Here is a 20,984-nt window from a genome sequence, read left to right as displayed (position 1 = left end):
ATGATACTAATTCAGATTATATCAATATCTGTTATATTACTGTAAGTTATAGTTTTAACTGCTAATGATCCTAATTCAGATTATATCAATATCTGTTATATTACTGTAAGTTATAGTTTCAACTGATAATGATCTTAATTCAGATTATATCAATGTCTGTTATATTACTGTAAGATATGGTTTTAACTGATAATGATCCTAATTCAGATTATATCAATATCTGTTATTTTACAGTAAGTTATAGTTTTAACTGATAATGATATTAATTCAGATTATATCAATATCTGTTATATTACTGTAAGTTATAGTTTTAACTGACAATGATATTAATTCAGATTGTATCAATATCTGTTATATTACTGTAAGTTATAGTTTTAACTGACAATGATCCTAATTCAGATTATATCAACGCCTGTTATATTACTGTAAGTTATAGTTTTAACTGATAATGATATTAATTCAGATTATATCAATGTCTGTTATATTACTGTAATTTATAGTTTTAACTGATAATGATATTAATTCAGATTATATCAATGTCTGTTATATTACTGTAAGTTATAGTTTTAACTGATAATGATATTAATTCAGATTATATCAATGTCTGTTATATTACTGTAAGTTATAGTTTTAACTGATAATGATCTTAATTCAGATTATATCAACGCCTGTCATATTACTGTAAGTTATAGTTTTAACTGATAATGATCTTAATTCAGATTATATCAATGTCTGTTATATTACTGTAATTTATAGTTTTAACTGATAATGATATTAATTCAGATTATATCAATGTCTGTTATATTACTGTAAGTTATAGTTTTAACTGATAATGATATTAATTCAGATTATATCAATGTCTGTTATATTACTGTAAGTTATAGTTTTAACTGATAATGATCTTAATTCAGATTATATCAATGTCTGTTATATTACTGTAAGATATAGTTTTAACTTACAGTGATTTAGAATATGTCATTGTGTGTTTTATCACTGTAAGTTTTATCAATTTGTATAAGTTATTGGTTTAAACTAAAAAAACACGTTTACGCACAATTCACACACAAAATATTTGCATATTTTTTATATTATAGAAATATGATCAGACTTTGAAGTATATCGCATCCCAAGGTAAAGTGTTGGTTTCCAGTAAAACTTTTATTGCTGAAACTAAATTGTCTTTGAAAGAAGTAATTCTTTGAAATGAATCTTTTTTTTCCGTTTTGTTATAGTAGGAAATGAGTAACCGTTTATAATCTTACAATATAAATATTGTCACCGACAAACAACAATTACGATTGATAGTCATATGAATTGTTTCTCATATTTATGTTTCGAATAATCGTTGTACCTTTCCATCCTGGAAGTAGGTTTGAAGGCAAGATTTAATGTCATTATATTATCATATTCCAGGACCGATTGGAGTTAATATGGAAGAGTTTATAAGAATGATATGGGATGTTGATGCTAGTAAAATAGTTATGTTAACAAATCTGTTTGAAAACGCAATTGTATGTATGAAATCAAAATCAATTGTCTTTTATTCATTTACAATCTCAATATTCTAAATTATTATGTGCAAGTTTTTTAGTGCATAAAGTCGCCTCAATGGGTTGTCGCTGTACACAATATAATCTTACGTTATCTTGTCCTACAATTGTTGTAATCGCATGGATTAACAAACTGTGGTCATTTCCAGTAAAGATGTTTTCAATATCATTTTGTCATAAGCGATACCAGCTCGTGAAAATGCTGGCTGTCCTGTGTACGATTATCTAGAAATGGAAGAGGAGCATGATGAATTTTGCTTTTGAAATGTGATACTCGCAGCATTATCACCTGGTGTAACAAATTCTGTGTTAATAGATAACAGTTGGGATGCTAAGAAAAACGATGATACTTTATATTATTTCAGGAGAAATGTAAGCAGTATTGGCCAGATATTGGTAAAACACAACAATTTGGTCAAATTTACATGAAACTGATAAAGGAAGAGGTTTATGCCCATTTCACAATAAGAGAAATACAAATAACCAAGGTATAATATTTCAGTGATTGAGCTTTTATATTTAAACGTTTTCCAGTACATGAAAAAATTGACCCAGTTTTGGGAATTCAGATCAATTTGATCCACTCAGTTCGACATTTGATAGACATTGAATAAGAGCAACTGCTGGCAACTGTGATTTTTCAGTCGTTTGCGAACTTTGGACGACTAAATCCAGTGTTTCTTTTTTTTTATTATATCAGGACTCAAATTCAAGAATATTCCGACAATATCATTATACATCATGGCCTGATAAAGGTGTACCATCTGATATTGCTTCATTGGTCGAATTCCGTAATAAAGTCAACAAGTCATCATCCAAACGTTCAGGTCCCATGATTGTTCATTGCAGGTACTCTATATTTTTTTATTGTTAAGATATACATATAATGCAATTTCTGCTTTCATTTAAATTCACGAAATAAATATAGGCCTACCAAAGGAGAGTACTAGTTATACCGTGGGAATTCGGAATAGATAAACTCCCGCGCAACACGTTTTTGCAAAGATCGAGCAAGCCCTGTTTCAGTAGATGCACGAAACTACATTTAGCCTGATCTTACATTGCAATACATTTATATCGCATTTTTTTCAATAACGGATGCTTGCCAGATTTTTATTTTAATAAATAAAGGTTAAAATTATTGACGTAATGAATATGGAATATAAACACTTATACGTTATAATATGCCCTGGGTCTGTTGTATTTAAAAACATGTATTGGCTCTAACATTTCTGACTGTGCGAAATTGTTTGTTTTTTCAGTGCTGGTATTGGTAGAACTGGAACATATTTAGCTTTAGATTATCTGATACAACAAGCTCAAGCTGAAAATTCTGTAGATATTTTTTCTTGTGTATCACAGATGAGACAAGAAAGAGTTAACATGGTTCAGACTCTGGTAAGATCAGAAATTTATATGGAGAATATGCGGAAAATAATTTGAATCTCGTAATTTAGCTGGGAACAATTAAAACAATGGCCACCAAATTAAGAGACAAAGACACGCTTAACAGAAAACATTATACATTTAATGTGTGAAATTTCATAAGAAATCGGACATTTAAGAGAAAAGTCGAAGCTCTTGATCAATGCTTGACTATGCTAGGTGTCCTTCAGTTCACCAGTTTTAATATTATGTTTCTTTGTCAGGACCAGTACATCTTGCTTCATGATGCTCTAACAGTTTGGTATATAGCTGATGATACAACAACATCAATAACAAATTATCCTCAAATATATAATCAACTTCTACAACAAGATAAACATAATAATACATCACAATTACAACATAAATATCAGGTATGATTTGTGTTTTGGGGCGATTTTTATACGCCCACATGGAAATGTGGACGTATATTGCCGTCGCTCCCGTCCGTCGGTCCGTCCACATCCCTTGTAGGCACGAAAGAGACTACAGTTTTTGTCCGATCTTGATTAAACTTGGTGTGCATATGTGTATATATTTATTAGTTCGAAATTGGTTATAATTGGGTGAACGGTTTTGGAGTTTTTGCCCTTTTATTACTTTTATCCTTTTATTAAAAATGCGTCAAATTTCGGGGTAATTGCCTATGACTTTGTAAAAACATGTCGAATTTGGCTTGTAGGCACGATATCGGTGATCTTGGTGAAACTTGGTATGCATATAATTGTATATTTTTTAGATCTCAGTCAAGTTCAAAATTGGTTAATAATCGGATGAACTGTTTTAGAGTTATTGTCCCTGACTTATTAAAAATGCGTCATATTTGGCATGTAGGCACGATAGAGACTACAGTTTGGATCCAATCTTGATGGAGCTTGGTATGTATATATATATTGATGAGATCTCGGTCCAGTTCGAAATTGGTATTATTCGGATGAACAGTTTCAGAGTTATTGCCCTTGTGTGTACGTCGATGAGACCTTGATCATGATGGAATTTGATGATAATTTGATGAACTGTTTTTGAGGTTTTCCCTACAGTTTATAAATACTTTAAACATTATTTGAAAATTCATAATCAAGCCACTAAAGATTTTATCATTTCCGACAGCTGGTAGTGGGCGTACGTTACCTTGCTGTCTTCTTTTATGTTTCTTCTCTTTGTTAATCTTGAAATTAAAATAACTTTTAGATACTTGCCTGAATGTATGTCTCAATAGCAGGCTTTATCCCACTTTATTCTCAAATCTGAATTACAAGTGTTATAAATTCGTCAGCCTCACATATTTAAATCATAAAATAAAACTAGTTGTGGTTCTATATTTGATTCATAACAATTTAAACTATGTCTTTGATCTAGTTGATGAATAAAATAAGTTGTAAGATAGATAAAGATGGTTACTCAGAAGCTCTTAAACCAGAAAATATAAATAAAAATAGAGATCAAAATGTCTTGGCTGGTATGTATAATTTCATTTCAATATTGATTACAATTACTCTGTTGTTTAAATGACAATTATGTTAAGCTAATGTCATTAACGCGAGGAAAGATATAATTTCACTGTTAACAGTTTTCAACAGAATGATAATCAAATAGTACAATTCTAGTTTTCCATGAATGGATGTTGTTTGAGATGCGATGAAAATAAAAATTCGATGAGATGCGATATTTCTAAAATATTTATTCCATGGACATGAACGATGACAAATGATGATGTGACAGTGTTGAGCATACGTAAGTCCAGTTTCGTTGTCTTCAATAACCAAGTAATGTTTGTGTTCTTTCGGATCAACGTTCACGAACATTACAGGTAGTCCGAAACACCGATCCTGAACAGATGTACATATATTTTATGAAACCCCACAAGAGTATAAGTAGCTCTCCTATCTTAAGAGCTAATATTATCAGATAACTGAACCGAACCAAATCAATGATAATCAGCAATAACTAATACCATTACAACGAGTTTGGAATAATGAAGAAGACCGGGAAACTCACGCCAAAACGTCCAGGTCCAAGTTTCACCGCCATGCCATTCGACCCGACTAGATCTCATGAAATATCAACTACCAAATCAAAAGAATCATCCAATCCACCTACCAACTACAACGACTACCCACAACTTCCTAGTTCACTATATCAGAATCCGCTTGAAGGAACGTTAACCTGTCATCTACCAACCATTCTTAGAGCTAAAATTAAGTTTTTTAACCAGTTGTCTCCATTGTAGAAATTAAAACATAGTAAAATATCGTCTGTTATATTTCAGGTAATTCTGCTAGATTGATGATAATGAGATCAGCCTATGAGAATTCTTCCGATTATATCAACGCAGTTTATCTTCCGGTAATTAACGTTTTTTTTTTCAAGTGCATTTTGATCAAAAATCATCATTCATTCCGCAAATAATTTTTATCAGAGATTGTATGAAGGAAAAGCTGCGAATTCAATCTCATCATTGCATTTGAGAGCATTTACTCGGAGTCTTTTAAATGTTCACAGACTGCATCGTAGAGGGCATCGTAGAGGGCATCGCTGGATGCATGGTGGGTCATAAATATAAATGTTTAAACATTTCCAATATGAATCTATATTCATAACTATGCAACATAATCCCTCTATAATCCAATATTAAACTAAGCACAATAATTTCTTAATGGATGTAACATCTTACTTCGAGATTCTATCGTTTAGTCATGGCACCAGCTAAGTCGAACTCTGGTGAATATATAAACTGTTTTGCTAAGTTTGAGACTTTGAATTTTTATTCCCTACGTTTATGTCATAGATGTCCATACATGGATAATCTGTTTTAATTCATTTCAGAGTTACAAGAAAAAAAGAGGTTATATTGCTACTCAAACACCTCTACCAAATACAGTAGAAGATTTCTGGTTAATGGTTTTTAACTCAGAGACAAAAGTGATCATAGCTTTAGATGACAAAAAAGAAAATGTAATTATTTCAAGCGAATTACATTCTTTTGAAACTCAGTTCAATAAGAAGATTATTCGACTAAATTTAGGAGCCCTGGTGAATTTAGGATCTTCTTGCTAATAGAAGTTCTGTTATTATCATACATTTAAAATATAAATAGAATATAACTGTAGTATTTTAAGATATCCTTCTAATGAATAGTTCATTTAAAATAAGGTAACTTTGTATTTGAAATATAAAAAAAATATAGTAAAGTAATCAAGTCTAAAGGAAATTCTCAAAAAGCCAGGATGACTTTTGGCCTTTTCACAAAGGTGAGAATTTAGTGTTTAGTATTAGTTATTTATCATTTTAATTATAGAATATTGGTGAATATATACCTAAAACAGAGGTGAAGTATGATGAAATGGTGATAAAACGAGGAAAAGAAGATAAAAATAGTCATGGCTATTATGATGTTATTTCCTGTGAAATATCTCAAGAATCAGTGAGTATACTGATATTGATATGGAAATATTTGAGTTTCAGTAGATCTGTAGATGCCAAAGTAATTCTTCACCATGAAAATCGACTAAATCAAAAGGACATCAATCGTGAACATGTTGGATTACATTCCAGTCTTATCAAAATGAGACCAAACTTTCGTTGCGTTTTTTATTAGCTTTTACTTAGTGTCTAACGAAAGCCATAATGAATGTTGAATGTATCAAATTAATCTTGTGATCTAACGTGTTGAATGTATCAAATTAACCTTGTGATCTAACGTGATAAACACCGCGTCACAAAATGCAAGCTCTGGAGAGGGTAGAAAATTGATTGGTTAAAGCAGAGGTCATTTAGGTCAAAGGGTTGATTTGACAAACGTTTGGGAGCGCTGTCGTTAGACCCTAAGCTAATAAAAAAAACGAACGAAAAGTTGGTTTAATTTTAATTAGACTGGATTACGTCTTAGGGGAAAATTAAACTGCCATTTAGCTGTAAAAAGTTATAGTCTATCTTTATTTAATTGTATTGTTACAGTATTTATGTTTTCTTTACCAATGGCTAATCGAACATTGTGGTCTCGAGTACTTGGAAACCGAAAAGAGTATTTTGTCCTGACATTGATTCCCTCTCTGCTTATAGCATACCAATGTCCATCATAAGCACAGTTGATACAGAAACGTCTTGTGTAAAACTTTAACTGAATTTCAGTTCACTTCTTTGGATTAATAATATGTACTCTAGAATAATTATGCGCAATATACATCAAATAAAAATACATAAGTATTAAACTTACAAAACAAGTTTACAATGCAGATGTAAGACATATACATAATTATTATTATAATCTACATATATTTTAAATACAATCGTATTTACTTTTCAGGATAACATAAACAGAACTGTAAAAGTATATCAATGTCATTTCTGGAAAGGTCAGAAGAAAATACCTGAAAGTTCAATGTCAATATTCACCTTATTAGAAGAGATTTCCAGTATAAATAATAGTGGTCCTCTGATAGTCAGTTGTTTGTGAGTATCTTCACGAAATATAACTATGTAATTACCATATATACAAAAAAAATTGGGGACACAGTTATTTGGCATTCATTAAAATTGACTTATTACCACTGTCATCTTTTATGACAATGTTAACGATACAACGATATGATGAGACAAAGTCAACCCACGACTGTTTTAAGAAACACACTATTTCACTGATAGTACATTTCTCTAATCTGAATTCTTCTGAAATGGACGAATGGTAATAATATGAAATTTCTTTCAGGAATGGTGCCAATAAAAGTGGACTGTTGTGTGTTTTAGCTGCTATATTAGAAAGGTTAACAGTAGAACAAGATGTTAACATTATTCAAACTATTTTACAACTACGTATATCTAGACCAGAAATTATCAATTCTTTTGTAAGTTGACATTTTATTTTTTGTGGCCAAAGTATTTGGAACGGCGAATTTTGTATCAATATACGCTTAATGATATTTACAATTGATCAAGATATTGATTGTCGACAATACCGCAGATTTTAACAACGAAAAAGAATTTGCCATGAAAGAGACTTAAGGACAGAGATTATTGTTATGAGTGCCACTTGTCGTTAAGAAACAACCGTTTCACACAGTGTTTTCCGGGTCAAATTCAGTTGATCAGTCGATCAGTAATATGGACAAGTTCTTAAACTTTTGGACCTCTGCATCTTCATTTTGATAATTATTTTATAAAGCCACATTGTGGTTAAATTTATTAGTAAACATCTTTTTTAGATAACATTCGTTTTTATGTATTAAATAGTAAACCAATTCATATCTTGCAGGAACAGTTTCAATTTTGTTTTGAAGCAATTGGAGAATACCTGGATAATTTTTCTAATTATGCTAATTCATGTTGAACTATCATCATTTTACTACAGACAGAAGTTAACGAAAAATACAATGTAACTTAAAACACTGACACACCTGTACCAATTACTGTTGTGAGTTGGTAGTCCGTTTTCAAATTTGTGGAATCGTGGCTACAAATTTAAAAGTATAAAAGTTGAACTCGGTAGAGGATGCAAAAATGTTCCTACCCTAGAAATAGCATTGTTTTCTTCTCGGTTTTTGTTTTTGTCTTACTACACAGTAAGTCTAATAGAAGAATAATTTTGCTTTGGTAAAGATATCAACAAAGGCATATTCGAATGATATTTCTCGGAGGAAAGTATGTTTAACTTACGATCTTTGTCTTTTTTGTCAGATAAAATAGTAAAGGTTTATTTAGAGATGTATCAAAGGAATACCTTTTATGTTTGATATTTTTTGCTATCTATTAGTGTATTTTTGTAACAAAGCATTATATTATATAGTCGAAATATAAAATTGAAAGAAATATAAAGTAAAGATTTATAATTTACAAAAATGACTAGGCCTACTATTAATGAATGAAATTGATATTCTCTTGAATGCTATTGAAATTGAATTTTGAATAACATGTTATGTTGAAAATGGTTCGAAGAAATATTCCTGGTAGTCGTTGTTTAAGTAAGATTTTAGTGCATTGGGTTTTCATATTTAATATAATTGTAGTCTGTAGGTCTATTGTATTAAATGTAATATGAGCTTATGACTGGCAGATCAAGTCTAAAAATAAACTAGTACAATCTCGTCTATCATATCGTTTTTCAAACGTTTTGATCTTTATCTATATCTATGTAGCCTACATATATTTATAATAAGGCTAAATAAGCACACTCTTATTCATTGTTATTTTCCTAAAGTGTTTTAACTTATTTTGTACCTTTCTAATCACATTTTTTGATTTTTATGTAAATATCTGTATCTTGTATCCCTATTTATCTTTATTTGAAAGCCTTATATTATATGTAAATGACACAATTTTATGCATAGATACTCCTAAAGTAGTTCTTTACTTTCAATATTTCAATATGGTTCCCGCACCGTCATCGGAAATAAGTTGATCCAAACAATACAAGTAATTATAGGTAACAACATCAACAATGGCAAGGGTGAAGACATGTCAAAGGGAATATTGTATGTAAAATAAAGATCAAATAAAGGTAATTAACAGATAAATGTTTGAAGCCAAACAGAAGACATCAGATAATACATGAAGACACAGTAGGTCGCAAAGATCAAAAGACTAAAAGATTATTGAGCACTAATCACAACATTACAGTATCGCATATTCTAGACAATTAGTATCATTGGTCTCTGTTGAGTGCAGGCTGTATTTCCGATTGCATCACCAGGGAGGTTTGTGAGAAGGACTTCAGATTGGTCCCATTAAATGATGTGGTTTGGGTTCTCGATGCTGGCTTAAGGCTGATTTCCCATTACTCGTATTGCAAGATATCGTATTCTCATCGTCAGTGGTAGTTTACTTACACCAATGTACGCAGCGCCACAATTGCACTTTATGAAATATGTCCTTTTCCATGTCTATCTTTGGGGTTGTGGATTCTGTTCTATCATTGACTTTAAATTAACGTTTTGAGGCTGGCTTTAGTTGAAAATCTTGTGGGGATATTGATTGCTCGTTTGATGGATCTGCTGAATTGGTAACTATAAGTAGGTTCTATGAACGGAATGATCATATTGATGGGTGGTTGGTCTAGTTTGGTGAAGACTTTCAGTGATGGTTTATTTGGTTAATAGTATCTGTAACTAAGTAAAATATGGGCGTATGAAAATAGCATATCAGCTGTACTTTTGTATCAGCCAACATTTTAAAACATATTGGTTTTATTTTTACTTCTTCGTCTTCGTTAGATTATATTAATCAAATCAGTATGTGTCAAGTCAGAGTGTCTCATCATGGATAGAAGTATAAATATATTTGTTATTCTTTTGTATCTATGTTTGATTCTTATCAATATTTTAAACATTGTTCGAGGTAAGAAAAAACATTTTCTATAGAATTTATTTTTATTATTGATTGATATCATTCACTCTAATACTATTATCTCAAGAAACTGCTGCAACGCCCAGAGAATGGAAGAATTATAGACTGTGCTTCTTTATTTATACTAAATATGATACTTCTACAGAAATATGATACATAATATACAGTATCTTAGGTCTGAAAAAATGAAAGTGCTATAAACATATTTTTTTTTAGAATTTTGTCTATGATATTTTCTTGGGTTATATGTACATTGATTATCTGTAAAATATCTGTAAAAATAAGTTTTCATTAAATCGTCGTATCTGGACTATCGTCGTAAACAAACTGTTTATTTAAAGTGAAGAAAATGTTGCATTGGGACCAAACACCGCCCAGAGCTCTACATATTCTACTGCTTTGTCATCGTTAGCTGTAGATGGTAATACTGACAGTGATTATAATCAGGGATCTTGTACTCATACTCATAATATTGGTACCAATTGGTGGTGTGTTGATTTACAGAGAGATGTTAATTTTAAAAACATAAAAATATACAATAGAAATTCACGTGGGCTTTTACTTTCTTTACTAATAGTTCCCTAAGGTCTGCTCACGAATTCGCCGAGAACAACGATGTCAAACCGAAGGTCATGATTTGTATATTGGTATTGGAAGCATGACAGCAGATCATTACAAAATAGATCACATAATAGATACATTTTAAAGAGTCTCGTTTATTTTGGTGAGGAATAGATTTGGAAGAACTCATCCGAGAAGGATTGATCTCACTGAGGTTGGGAAACACTGTTATTTAGGCTCTGTTCTACTATTGATGTATTGAGCACTTTTTGTTTGTTTTTGTCATTGTATCTATTTTGTATAAAATTTCAGATCAATTCAGATTACAAGGTTTTGAGCTAAGATTAAGTTCTAATGGTAGATGTAATATAGATGGATATCAACAATCTGCAGTTTGTTATAAAGATACTAGTACAACAACACAAAATATCTACAATATAAACAGTTGTAATCAACAACAAAATATACAGTTTAATGGTAGATATGTATATATTAGTGTAGAAAATCTTAACCAAGGAGACAAACCTCTCACACTCTGTGAAGTAGAAATATTTGAAAGTAAGTTGTTTTTATTATCACCAGTTCTTAGATTTACTGAATATATCAGTGTCATAATTAATGATTTTTACCTCTGATAGACTCAGTTGTTCATCTGAAATCATCAGCCAGGTAATCTTGAGGATATCAAACTGACTGATTCACGTAGTTCTAGCAGGAAACATTGTCTTGAAATTACAACAACACTGATTAATATCTTTGTTAAGTGAACGATTCGTCAATTCACATTTTCTCTTCTTACCTCAACGTTAATCTCCAGATTCATCTTCCAAATAAATATTGCTAGCATGTGAATATTCTATATATCCCCTAGGTCTGCAATAACAAAGGAAATAACTAAAATGTTGACTTTCTATTTTAGAGCATCACGGTGTTTCATCTGATAATATTGAAGAATGTAGAAGTAATTGTAAAGATGGTTGTAAGTCTAATGGTATCTGTAACAATTGTAAAGAATATTATTATGGTAATAAATGTGATAAACGGTGTTCTACTAATTGTAATGGTGGCTGTAATTCTAATGGTATCTGTAACAACTGTACTTCTGGTTATTATGGAAACAAATGTGTCGACAGGGTGATGGTTATTGTATCAATGGATGTAAACCAGGGTACAGAGGAAATAACAATTGGGGTAATCAGTGTAAGAAGTCCTGTACAAACTGTAATAATGGATATCAGAAGAGTAATGGTAACTGTATTGATGGATATAAAAAGGTTTCTGGGGTATGAAATGTAATGACAACTGTAATAAATGTAAACAAGGATGTCAACAGGATAATGGAGATTGTAATAATGGTGGATGTATTTCTGGTTATTATGGTGATAAATGTGATAAACGGTGTCCTCCTTATTGTAATGATGGATGTCAACAGAGTGATGGTTATTGTATCAACGGATGTAAATCAGTGTACAGAGGAAATACTTGTTACAGAAGATGTGAATGAAACTGTTATAAATGTCAACAAACTGGTTATTCCTGTACAGACTGTAAACCTGGATATTGGGGTAATCAGTGTAAGAAGTCCTGTAGAAACTGTAATAATGGATGTCAGAAGAGTAATAGTAACTGCATTGATGGATATAAAAAAGGTTTCTGGGGTATGAAATGTAATGACAACTGTAATAATGTAAACAAGGATGTCAACAGGATAATGGAGATTGTAATAATGGTGGATGTATTTCATTTAAACGAGATGGAAATTATTCTTAAATCCTCAATATGTGATTTAATTATACATTATATTATTCTCTAGAATGTGGAAGTAATTGTAAAGATGGCTGTGATTCTAGCGGTATCTGTAGCAGTTGTAATTCTGGTTATTATGGTAATAAATGTGGTACACTATGTCCTACTAATTGTAATAGTGGTTGTATCCAGAATAATGGTAATTGTGAAGCTTGTAGTGATGGTTATTGGGGTATAAAATGTCAGTCACAATGTCCTACAAACTGTAGACTGTCTAAATGTGATAAGAACAATGGATATTGTAGTGAATGTAAGAATTATTACTGGGGAGATAAATGTGAAGAGCGATGTTCAGTTAACTGTAAATATCATTCCTCTATTACTTGTTATAAAACTAGTGGTAAATGTAACCCTGGTTGTAAGACAGGATGGTACGGTAATCAATGTCAAACTAAGTGTAATAGTAATTGTATCAATGGATGTGATCAAGCTACAGGAAGATGTACAAGTTGTAAGACAGGATGGTATGGTAATCAATGTCAAACTAAGTGTAATAGTAATTGTATCAATGGATGTGATCAAGCTACAGGAAGATGTACAAGTTGTAAGACAGGATAGTATGGTAATCAATGTCAAACTAAGTCTAATAGTAATTGTATCAATAGATGTGATCAAGCTACAGGAGATTGTTTAGATGGTTGTATTGATGGGGGAATTTCTATTGAGGATTTAGGTAAGTTTCTGTAGCATAGCATTTAAAATAATATTATTATATAGAATACTTGAAAATTTTGTTACTGTTCAGATAATATTATCAATTCAAATTATTAACGCTGTGTATATTTTTCTTTCAGAATGTCTCGATGGAATATCACCAGTGGCTGCTGGTATTATTGGTGTTCTGGCTTCAATGGTTTTACTAATGGTTGGGATTGTTATATTGGTATATTTTTGTATGAAAAAAGGTAATTGTTTATTTTGGAATTGTCTTGTTTATGTTAGGTTTATTCGATGTTCCTTAATAGGCTTTCGAGACAAGAAAAGTCAGAAGTGAACTATAAACTATCATTATAATATATTATTTAACGTTTATCTCAATTTTCCTAAGTGTGGAGTTTTGGGCCAGATTACATAGGAATGGTGCAAATGACGATACATGCAATAAAATTATTACACTTGTTCCACTAATTACTAATACTAATCAAATTGAAATTCAAAGATGGCTGCCAAAATTTATTCACATTTTGCTTCTATCATCATTTGACGGTCTTTTCTGTTATCTCACTATAAAGGGAAAGATTCCGGAAGAGGTGTAAAATATTATACCATTATAAAATTGATCTGTTTAAAATATATTCCACTCTGTAGTATTATATTTCAGATATGAACGGTATAATTTAAATAAAGCAACAGTAATATATACCTCTTCAGATGAGACTACCAAACCATCATATGAGAATATACAACAAGATGTTACCAGACCTTCATATGAGAATATACAACAAGATGTTACCAGACCTCCATATGAGAATATACAACAAGATGTTACCAGACCTTCATATGAGAATATACAACACGATGTTACCAAACCATCATATGAGAATATACAACACGATGTTACCAGACCTTCATATGAGAATATACAACAAGATGTTACCAGACCTTCATATGAGAATATACAACAAGATGTTACCAGACCTTCATATGAGAATGAACAACAAGATGTTACCAGACCTTCATATGAGAATATACAACAAGATGTTACCAGACCTTCATATGAGAATATACAACACGATGTTACCAGACCTTCATATGAGAATATACAACACGATGTTACCAGACCTTCATATGAGAATATTCAACAAGATGTTACCAGACCTTCATATGAGAATATACAACAAGATGTTACCAGACCCTCATATGAGAATATACAACAAGATGTTACCAGACCTTCATATGAGAATATTCAACAAGATATTACCAGTTCTGAAGTTGAAACTGGTCCTTATAGATAAATAACTTACAGTCAAAATAACTGTGTTTATGAGCCATAACGATAACGGTATCATTATATGACATTCCAGTATCAATACATTAATAAGTCAATTCTTTCCGTTGTAACTTATGAGGCATACCTTTTAGCAGCAAGTAAGATTTATAAGACATATTCATGCGATTTGGGAGAAAGCTTGGTCGTAGCCACGAGGTACTAAGTCGTGAACACGAAATGCTAAGGCATGGCCACGAGATAGCTCAATCGTGGCCTCGGGTTTTTAATTCGTGGTCACGTGTCTCCTAGTAACAGTAGCATTTTAAGTTGATCTACAGCAACTCGTGGCGACCAGATAGCTAGGTCGTGACCATGAGATACTAAGTTGTTGACACGAAGTACTAAGGCATGGCCACGAGAAATCTATTTTATGTTGATCTACAGACCTTTAAAGCAACTATATTTTATAAAGCTATCACTAAATGTTAACAACATCAGATGTCTGAGGAAAATTTGGGATTTGCTCATAATCAATCTTAATTATCATCAGAATTATTCATTTCTGATACAAACCTGGAACTGGCAAAATCAAATTGAAATGGATAGGAATCCTCATTGTCGTCGGAAACTATTTCTCATAGCAAATAAATCTCGTATTTTGGGAACGATATGATGAATATTCATGATTTTCAAATCAGCCAATCAAAACATTTAAACGTAGCCAGTTTTACATTTTGTTTTGTAGATATGAATATAAGAGTACAGGCTACCCCTCTGAAAAAGATCGTTTTAATTGGTTAAAATTCATCGCCTCATTCGAAACTTTTTGGATAAAGTGGACAACGGTCCCATTTATTTATTAACAAGAGATGTGGTTGTAATTTTCCTTGTTCAAAACGGTAGTATTACGGATGGAGAATATTTAACTATATCAGAACATTGGCATTACGCCATTATTAAAGTTGGTTTGGCACGAAACAATGCATCATTCTTCACAATAGTCAAGGGTATTACCAAGAGGATCGTTACAGCATGACATTGTGAAGATGGGAACAATGCTGACGCTTATAAATTTATATCATAGTTTTTTTATGTTAAACTTTCGAAATAAAATATCGATACATGTATATATTTTTTAATCTTCCTTGTCTAAAACGGTAGTATCAGAATTACGGCTGTTGAAAAGTTTCATATTTGGCACGACACTCATCGTTCTTATTTAACATTGCCTTATTTGGAGGTTGGCTATTCCATTTCTATAATATTGTCAGTGGTCTCTATTGTGAACATGACTATAGTTATTGATTTGAAATATATTTCTTATCAGTTTGAAAATTACTGCTAATTGCAATATTTATGCATGTAATTTCATGTACCTCGAATCTTCTAATAATCTCGTTAAAAAATTGTCCTATATCAAACACAAAATCGTGAGCAATACCCTACATATTGTCTCACCAGTTTTATAAATTCACTATATCATGAACATGAAAATTGAGAGCTAGTTAAATTGAAAGTAGACCCCTATCGATATTTACACTTGATTGGCTGTGACTGGTAATAAATCGAAATATTTACAATTATCTACAAATCTCTCAATTTCTCACAACATTTGAAAGAACAATACAATATTCCAACTGGCGCTGCCACTGATGTTGATCATCCTTAAATAAACCTTGAACATTTTCAACTCTCTTAATTTCTTAAACATCACACATATATAAATGTTTGACGTTATGTGGTGATTATATTAAGGGGGGCAGATTAGCTATATACACGTATGTAAATTGTAGATAGGATTCAGAAATGGCCTGATAGAAATGTACGAAAATAGCATGATTCCTTTCTGAGGGTGGTGGGGACGCCGTCACTGAATTTAATCATCCTTAAATGTATCTTTGTTGAACATTTTGAACTCTCTAAATTGTCTATGCATAATAAGTTTTAAATGCTTGACGTCATGTGGTAATAATATAAGACTATAAAATCCTATGAGTGATATTCTTTTAGAAATAAAATCAGTAATTGTATTCTATAAGAATTGTGTTATCTATACTCATTTAGAGTTGTCTGTAATTTCTTGTCATTATGATCTATAAAGTCACTACATTTCATTCAAATTAATATATTTCAAGCCATAGAAACTTCTAATTTATCGTAAAACTGATACAGGTTATCCCGATTTCTTAGAAACTTATTTGAGAGATGGCTTGCTTAGTAGACAATAATCAAAGGTGCTTTTTTTTACCTAAATTCAGACGAAGAGAAAGATGTCTTTGAAACTATTCTGTCTATGATGCAATTATGAAGACTTTAGAAACTAGATATGGTTATACAGAAAATGATGATGCTGCTGTGAAACTTGTATTTAAAGTTGTCAGAGTTGTTTACCAAACAAAATATTAAATACTCAGATAGAAACTTAGACGATACACAATGGCGACTTCATCAACATTGGGTGAAACTCGTAAAGATGTTTGAATAAATTTCATACAAATCAGAGTATCTTGCATTTGCATTTGACTAATTCAAAAAGGAATTAAAATTTCGCAACTGCTGTCGCTTATAAACGTTTTTAAGAATAAATACCTAGTTCTATGGATTTATCGAATTATAGAGGAATTCTTTTGCATACTGGGTAGGTCCAAACTCTTATCGATTAAATTTGAAAAACTGAATTGTACGTTCATTCGTAATGGCAGTATTCCTTTAAAGACACTTCCCTATAGATTTAATTGATTAAGAAAGACTTCACCTTACATTGTACTAACCTTAATAGTAAACTATAACTCTTTATAATATTCTTTTTTTTTTATCACGTTAGCTAATCAAAGCGATGATGACATCGACAATGTAAGGAAATAAATACGCTGTTTTCCTACTTTACGAAGGTATGCGTTAGAGATTATTCACTCAAATTTAATCAGTTCGGTTCGTTTCATCAAAATCTATTATCTATAGTTTTAGTAATACCGTTTGTTCATTTGGTTTCTTACTAGTGGGGAAGAGTAGTTGTGGGGATCGTTGTCTTGTAGCACGTGCCACCTTCATTTACTGTGTCCATGAAAAACAATTAACATTCAGTCATGCAACATTTCTTTAAAATATTAAAATATCAAGAGATGTAGCTTGAACTATAATTCTTAAATAATATGTATATTTCAAAAATAAGTGAGTAAATTTAGGAGGTATTATAATTAAATATCTTTTGTTGCTATGATGTTGGGTAAAAATGAAATTATAAAATTTGTGATGTCGACCATTAAACTTTATATGTTGATGTTGAGTCTGCGAGTCTGAGAGAAGGAATAGTAAATGATACTAAGAAGTGTTTAAAAAAGATAATAGATACTGTACTAGCTATTACAAATAAAGGACATTAGATTTTCGTAGTTTTGTGATAAAGTTTGCTGGTATATATATTTAAGAGAATGAAAGATTAAACAATAATTTATGGAATAATATTTGTTAGGTTTCCCAAGCATTATAACCTGTTTCTCTCTACTAGCTATTCCTGATTTATTCATAAATTCGACAGATCTTCGTATGCCCACATCAAATATGGGCGTATGAAAATAACTTATCAGCTGTCCTTGTGTAGCAACCACGATTTTAAAACACGTTGGTTTTATATCAACTTCCTCGTCCATAACAGGAACATCCTAATTATTATGTTAGATTATATTAATCAAGTCAGTCTGTAGAATGTCTCATCATGGATAGAAGTATAAATATATTTATCATTCTTTTGTATCTATGTTTGATTCTTATCAATATTTTGAACATTGTTCGAGGTAAGAAAAAACATTTTCTATAGAATTTATTTTTATTATTGATTGATATCATTCACTCTAATACTATTATCCCAAGAAACTGCTGCAACGCCCAGAGAATGGAAGAATTATAGAGAGTTTTCTTCTTATTTCATTAAATTTAATTTATACTTTTCTTCAAAATACCTCAGGGTAATTTGGAATATATCAGCTGAAAAGGTTCCATTGCTTTACTTTTTTTTTATTCCAATTACACGTTATAGGGACTGAAAACTTTTCGATATCCAGTATTTTTTTCTGAATGATCCGTAGAAAAGGGGGTCTATCTTCGGTTTCTATAATGAGTAGACTGTTTTTAACAACTATAAGGTCTACAATCTTAGTCGATCAAACCTTTACTAGTGGGTTTAAAACATCAAAAACCCACTCAGAACAAATTTTAGTTTATTGCGTCCAATAATTGTATGAAATAGAACCAAAAAATTTTTTCGATTGAATGGAATCTTATTTTATCATAATTTTGATTCAGTTTTGCAGTATCTGTTGTAGTTGCCAAAACTTTATAAGATTAACAAGTGCAAAAATCACATAGAAATATGCTACATGTACAGTATCCTAGGTCAGAAAAAAATGAAAGTTTTGTTTGTTATGAACACATCATGACTATCTTCCTTAACAAAATATACATTGTTTATTTAAGGTGAAAATGAAAAAAATGTTGCATTAAACAAAACAACCAAACAGAGCTCTACTTATTATTCTGATGTATCATCGTTAGCTGTAGATGGTAATACTGACAGTGATTATAATCAGGGATCTTGTACTCATACTCATAATATTGGTACCAATTGGTGGTGTGTTGATTTACAGAGAGATGTTAATTTTAAAAACATAATAATATACAACAGAAATTCACGTGGGTTTTAACTCTCTTTACATATTCTTTCCTAAGGCCTGGTTTGTTTCCAGAGAACAACGATGTCAAATCAATGGACAAGATCTGTTTGCATTCATCCATCACAGAGAAATAATTTAGTCAGTCATGTATATTTATAATTCTAAAGTTGACAATGAAAATAAATTTGTCATATTATTATGAACATAGTCACGACTTTTTTCGACAAAATTTTATTTGATTTGATTAAATCTTTTCCAAATTACAAAGGTCATCAGCTACCCACATGATCATTTTGACATCAAATATCTTTTTCAATTGTTATAAACAAATACAGGCTGATCTTAAGGTGTATAAGGATACTCTTACCATAAAAGGCAATCACCTGGATACCAAAGACAAGTGACCATGAATTTGCATCCTTCTTTCTTTAGTGTGTCTTTATTTCTATATATAACTAAAAGGGTAATCAAAATAATCTCATGATATCTTCAAACTTAAATTTCTCATTTACAGATCAATTCAGATTACAAGGTTTTGAGCTAAGATTAAGTTCTAATGGTAGATGTAATTATAATGGATATAAAAAATCTACAGTTTGTTATAAAGATACTAGTACAACAACACAAAATATCTACAATATAAACAGTTGTAATCAACAACAAAATATACAGTTTAATGGTAGATATGTATATATTAGTGTAGAAAATCCCAAACAAGGAGACAAACTTCTCACACTCTGTGAAGTAGAAATATTTGAAAGTAAGATGTTTTTATTATCACTAGTTTTCAGATTTATTGAATGTATCAATATCATAATTAATGATAAATTTTTACCTCTGATAGACTCAGTTGTTCATCTGAAATCATCAGCCAGGTAATCTTGAGGATATCAAACCGACTGACTCACGTAGTTCTAGCAGGAAATTGAAATTGAAACAACACTGATTAAGTGACGATTCGTCAATTCACATTTTCTCTTATCTCAACGTTAATCTCCATTTTTAGCAAAAGATTAATCTTCCAAATAAATATTGCTAGCATGTGAATATTCTCTAGGTGTGCAATAACAAAGGAAAATGTCACTAAAATGTTGACTTAATTATTTTAGAGCATCACTATACTTCATCTGATAATACTCTAGAATGTGGAAGTAATTGTAAAGATGGCTGTAATTCTAATGGTATCTGTAACAATTGCAAGTCTGGTTATTATGATAATAAATGTGATAAACGGTGTTCTACTAATTGTAATGATGAATGTCGACAGGGTGATGGTTATTGTATCAATGGATGTAAACCAGGGTACAGAGGAAATACTTGTAACAGAAGATGTGTAAGAAACTGTAATCAATGTCAACAAACTGGTTATTCCTTTATAGAATGTAACCCTGGATATTGGAATTATCAATGTCAGAAGTCCTGTAGAAACTGTAATAATGGATGTCAGAAGAGTAATGGTAACTGTACTGGTGGATGTAAAAAAGGTTTCTGGGGTATGAAATGTAATGACAACTGTAATAAATGTAAACAAGGATGTCAACAGGATAATGGAGATTGTAATAATGGTGGATGTAATTCTGATTATTATGGTAATAAATGTGATACACTATGTCCTACTAATTGTAATGGTGGTTGTATCCAGAATAATGGTAATTGTGTAGCTTGTAGTGATGGTTATTGGGGTATAAAATGTCAGTCACAATT

The 20,984-nt window shown here is 31.0% G+C and overlaps 3 protein-coding genes across 3 annotated transcripts in view; all 3 read left to right on the top strand.

The window, feature by feature from the left end:
* The window catches only part of LOTGIDRAFT_127740 (hypothetical protein), a gene marked incomplete at both ends in the record, with an annotated part of 5,199 nt that extends 2,206 nt beyond the window's left edge, over positions 1-2,993 (top strand). Inside the window, 4 exons of the mRNA XM_009063495.1 lie at positions 1,384-1,511; positions 1,916-2,038; positions 2,251-2,399; positions 2,813-2,993. Coding sequence (XP_009061743.1) covers positions 1,384-1,511; positions 1,916-2,038; positions 2,251-2,399; positions 2,813-2,993 — 581 coding nt within the window. The remainder of the gene's footprint in view (positions 1-1,383; positions 1,512-1,915; positions 2,039-2,250; positions 2,400-2,812) is intronic.
* On the top strand, positions 2,814-8,301 carry LOTGIDRAFT_127574 (hypothetical protein; the record flags this gene model as incomplete). Its single annotated transcript, XM_009063494.1, has 2 exons — positions 2,814-2,948; positions 8,227-8,301. Coding segments are annotated over 2 exons (210 nt in total), but the record flags the coding sequence as incomplete, so codon positions are not given.
* Positions 8,302-12,420: 4,119 nt separating this feature from the next.
* LOTGIDRAFT_127599 (hypothetical protein) overlaps positions 12,421-20,984 on the top strand; it is a gene marked incomplete at both ends in the record, with an annotated part of 8,948 nt that continues 384 nt past the window's right edge. Inside the window, 3 exons of the mRNA XM_009063493.1 lie at positions 12,421-12,460; positions 12,832-13,221; positions 20,660-20,845. Of these exons, the coding sequence (XP_009061741.1) occupies positions 12,421-12,460; positions 12,832-13,221; positions 20,660-20,845 (616 nt within the window). The remainder of the gene's footprint in view (positions 12,461-12,831; positions 13,222-20,659; positions 20,846-20,984) is intronic.

Source organism: Lottia gigantea, assembly GCF_000327385.1.
Source record: "Lottia gigantea unplaced genomic scaffold LOTGIsca_58, whole genome shotgun sequence".
Lineage (NCBI taxonomy): Eukaryota > Metazoa > Mollusca > Gastropoda > Lottiidae > Lottia > Lottia gigantea.
Note: the sequence above shows the minus strand (reverse complement) of the source record. Positions and strands in the feature narration are given on the sequence as shown.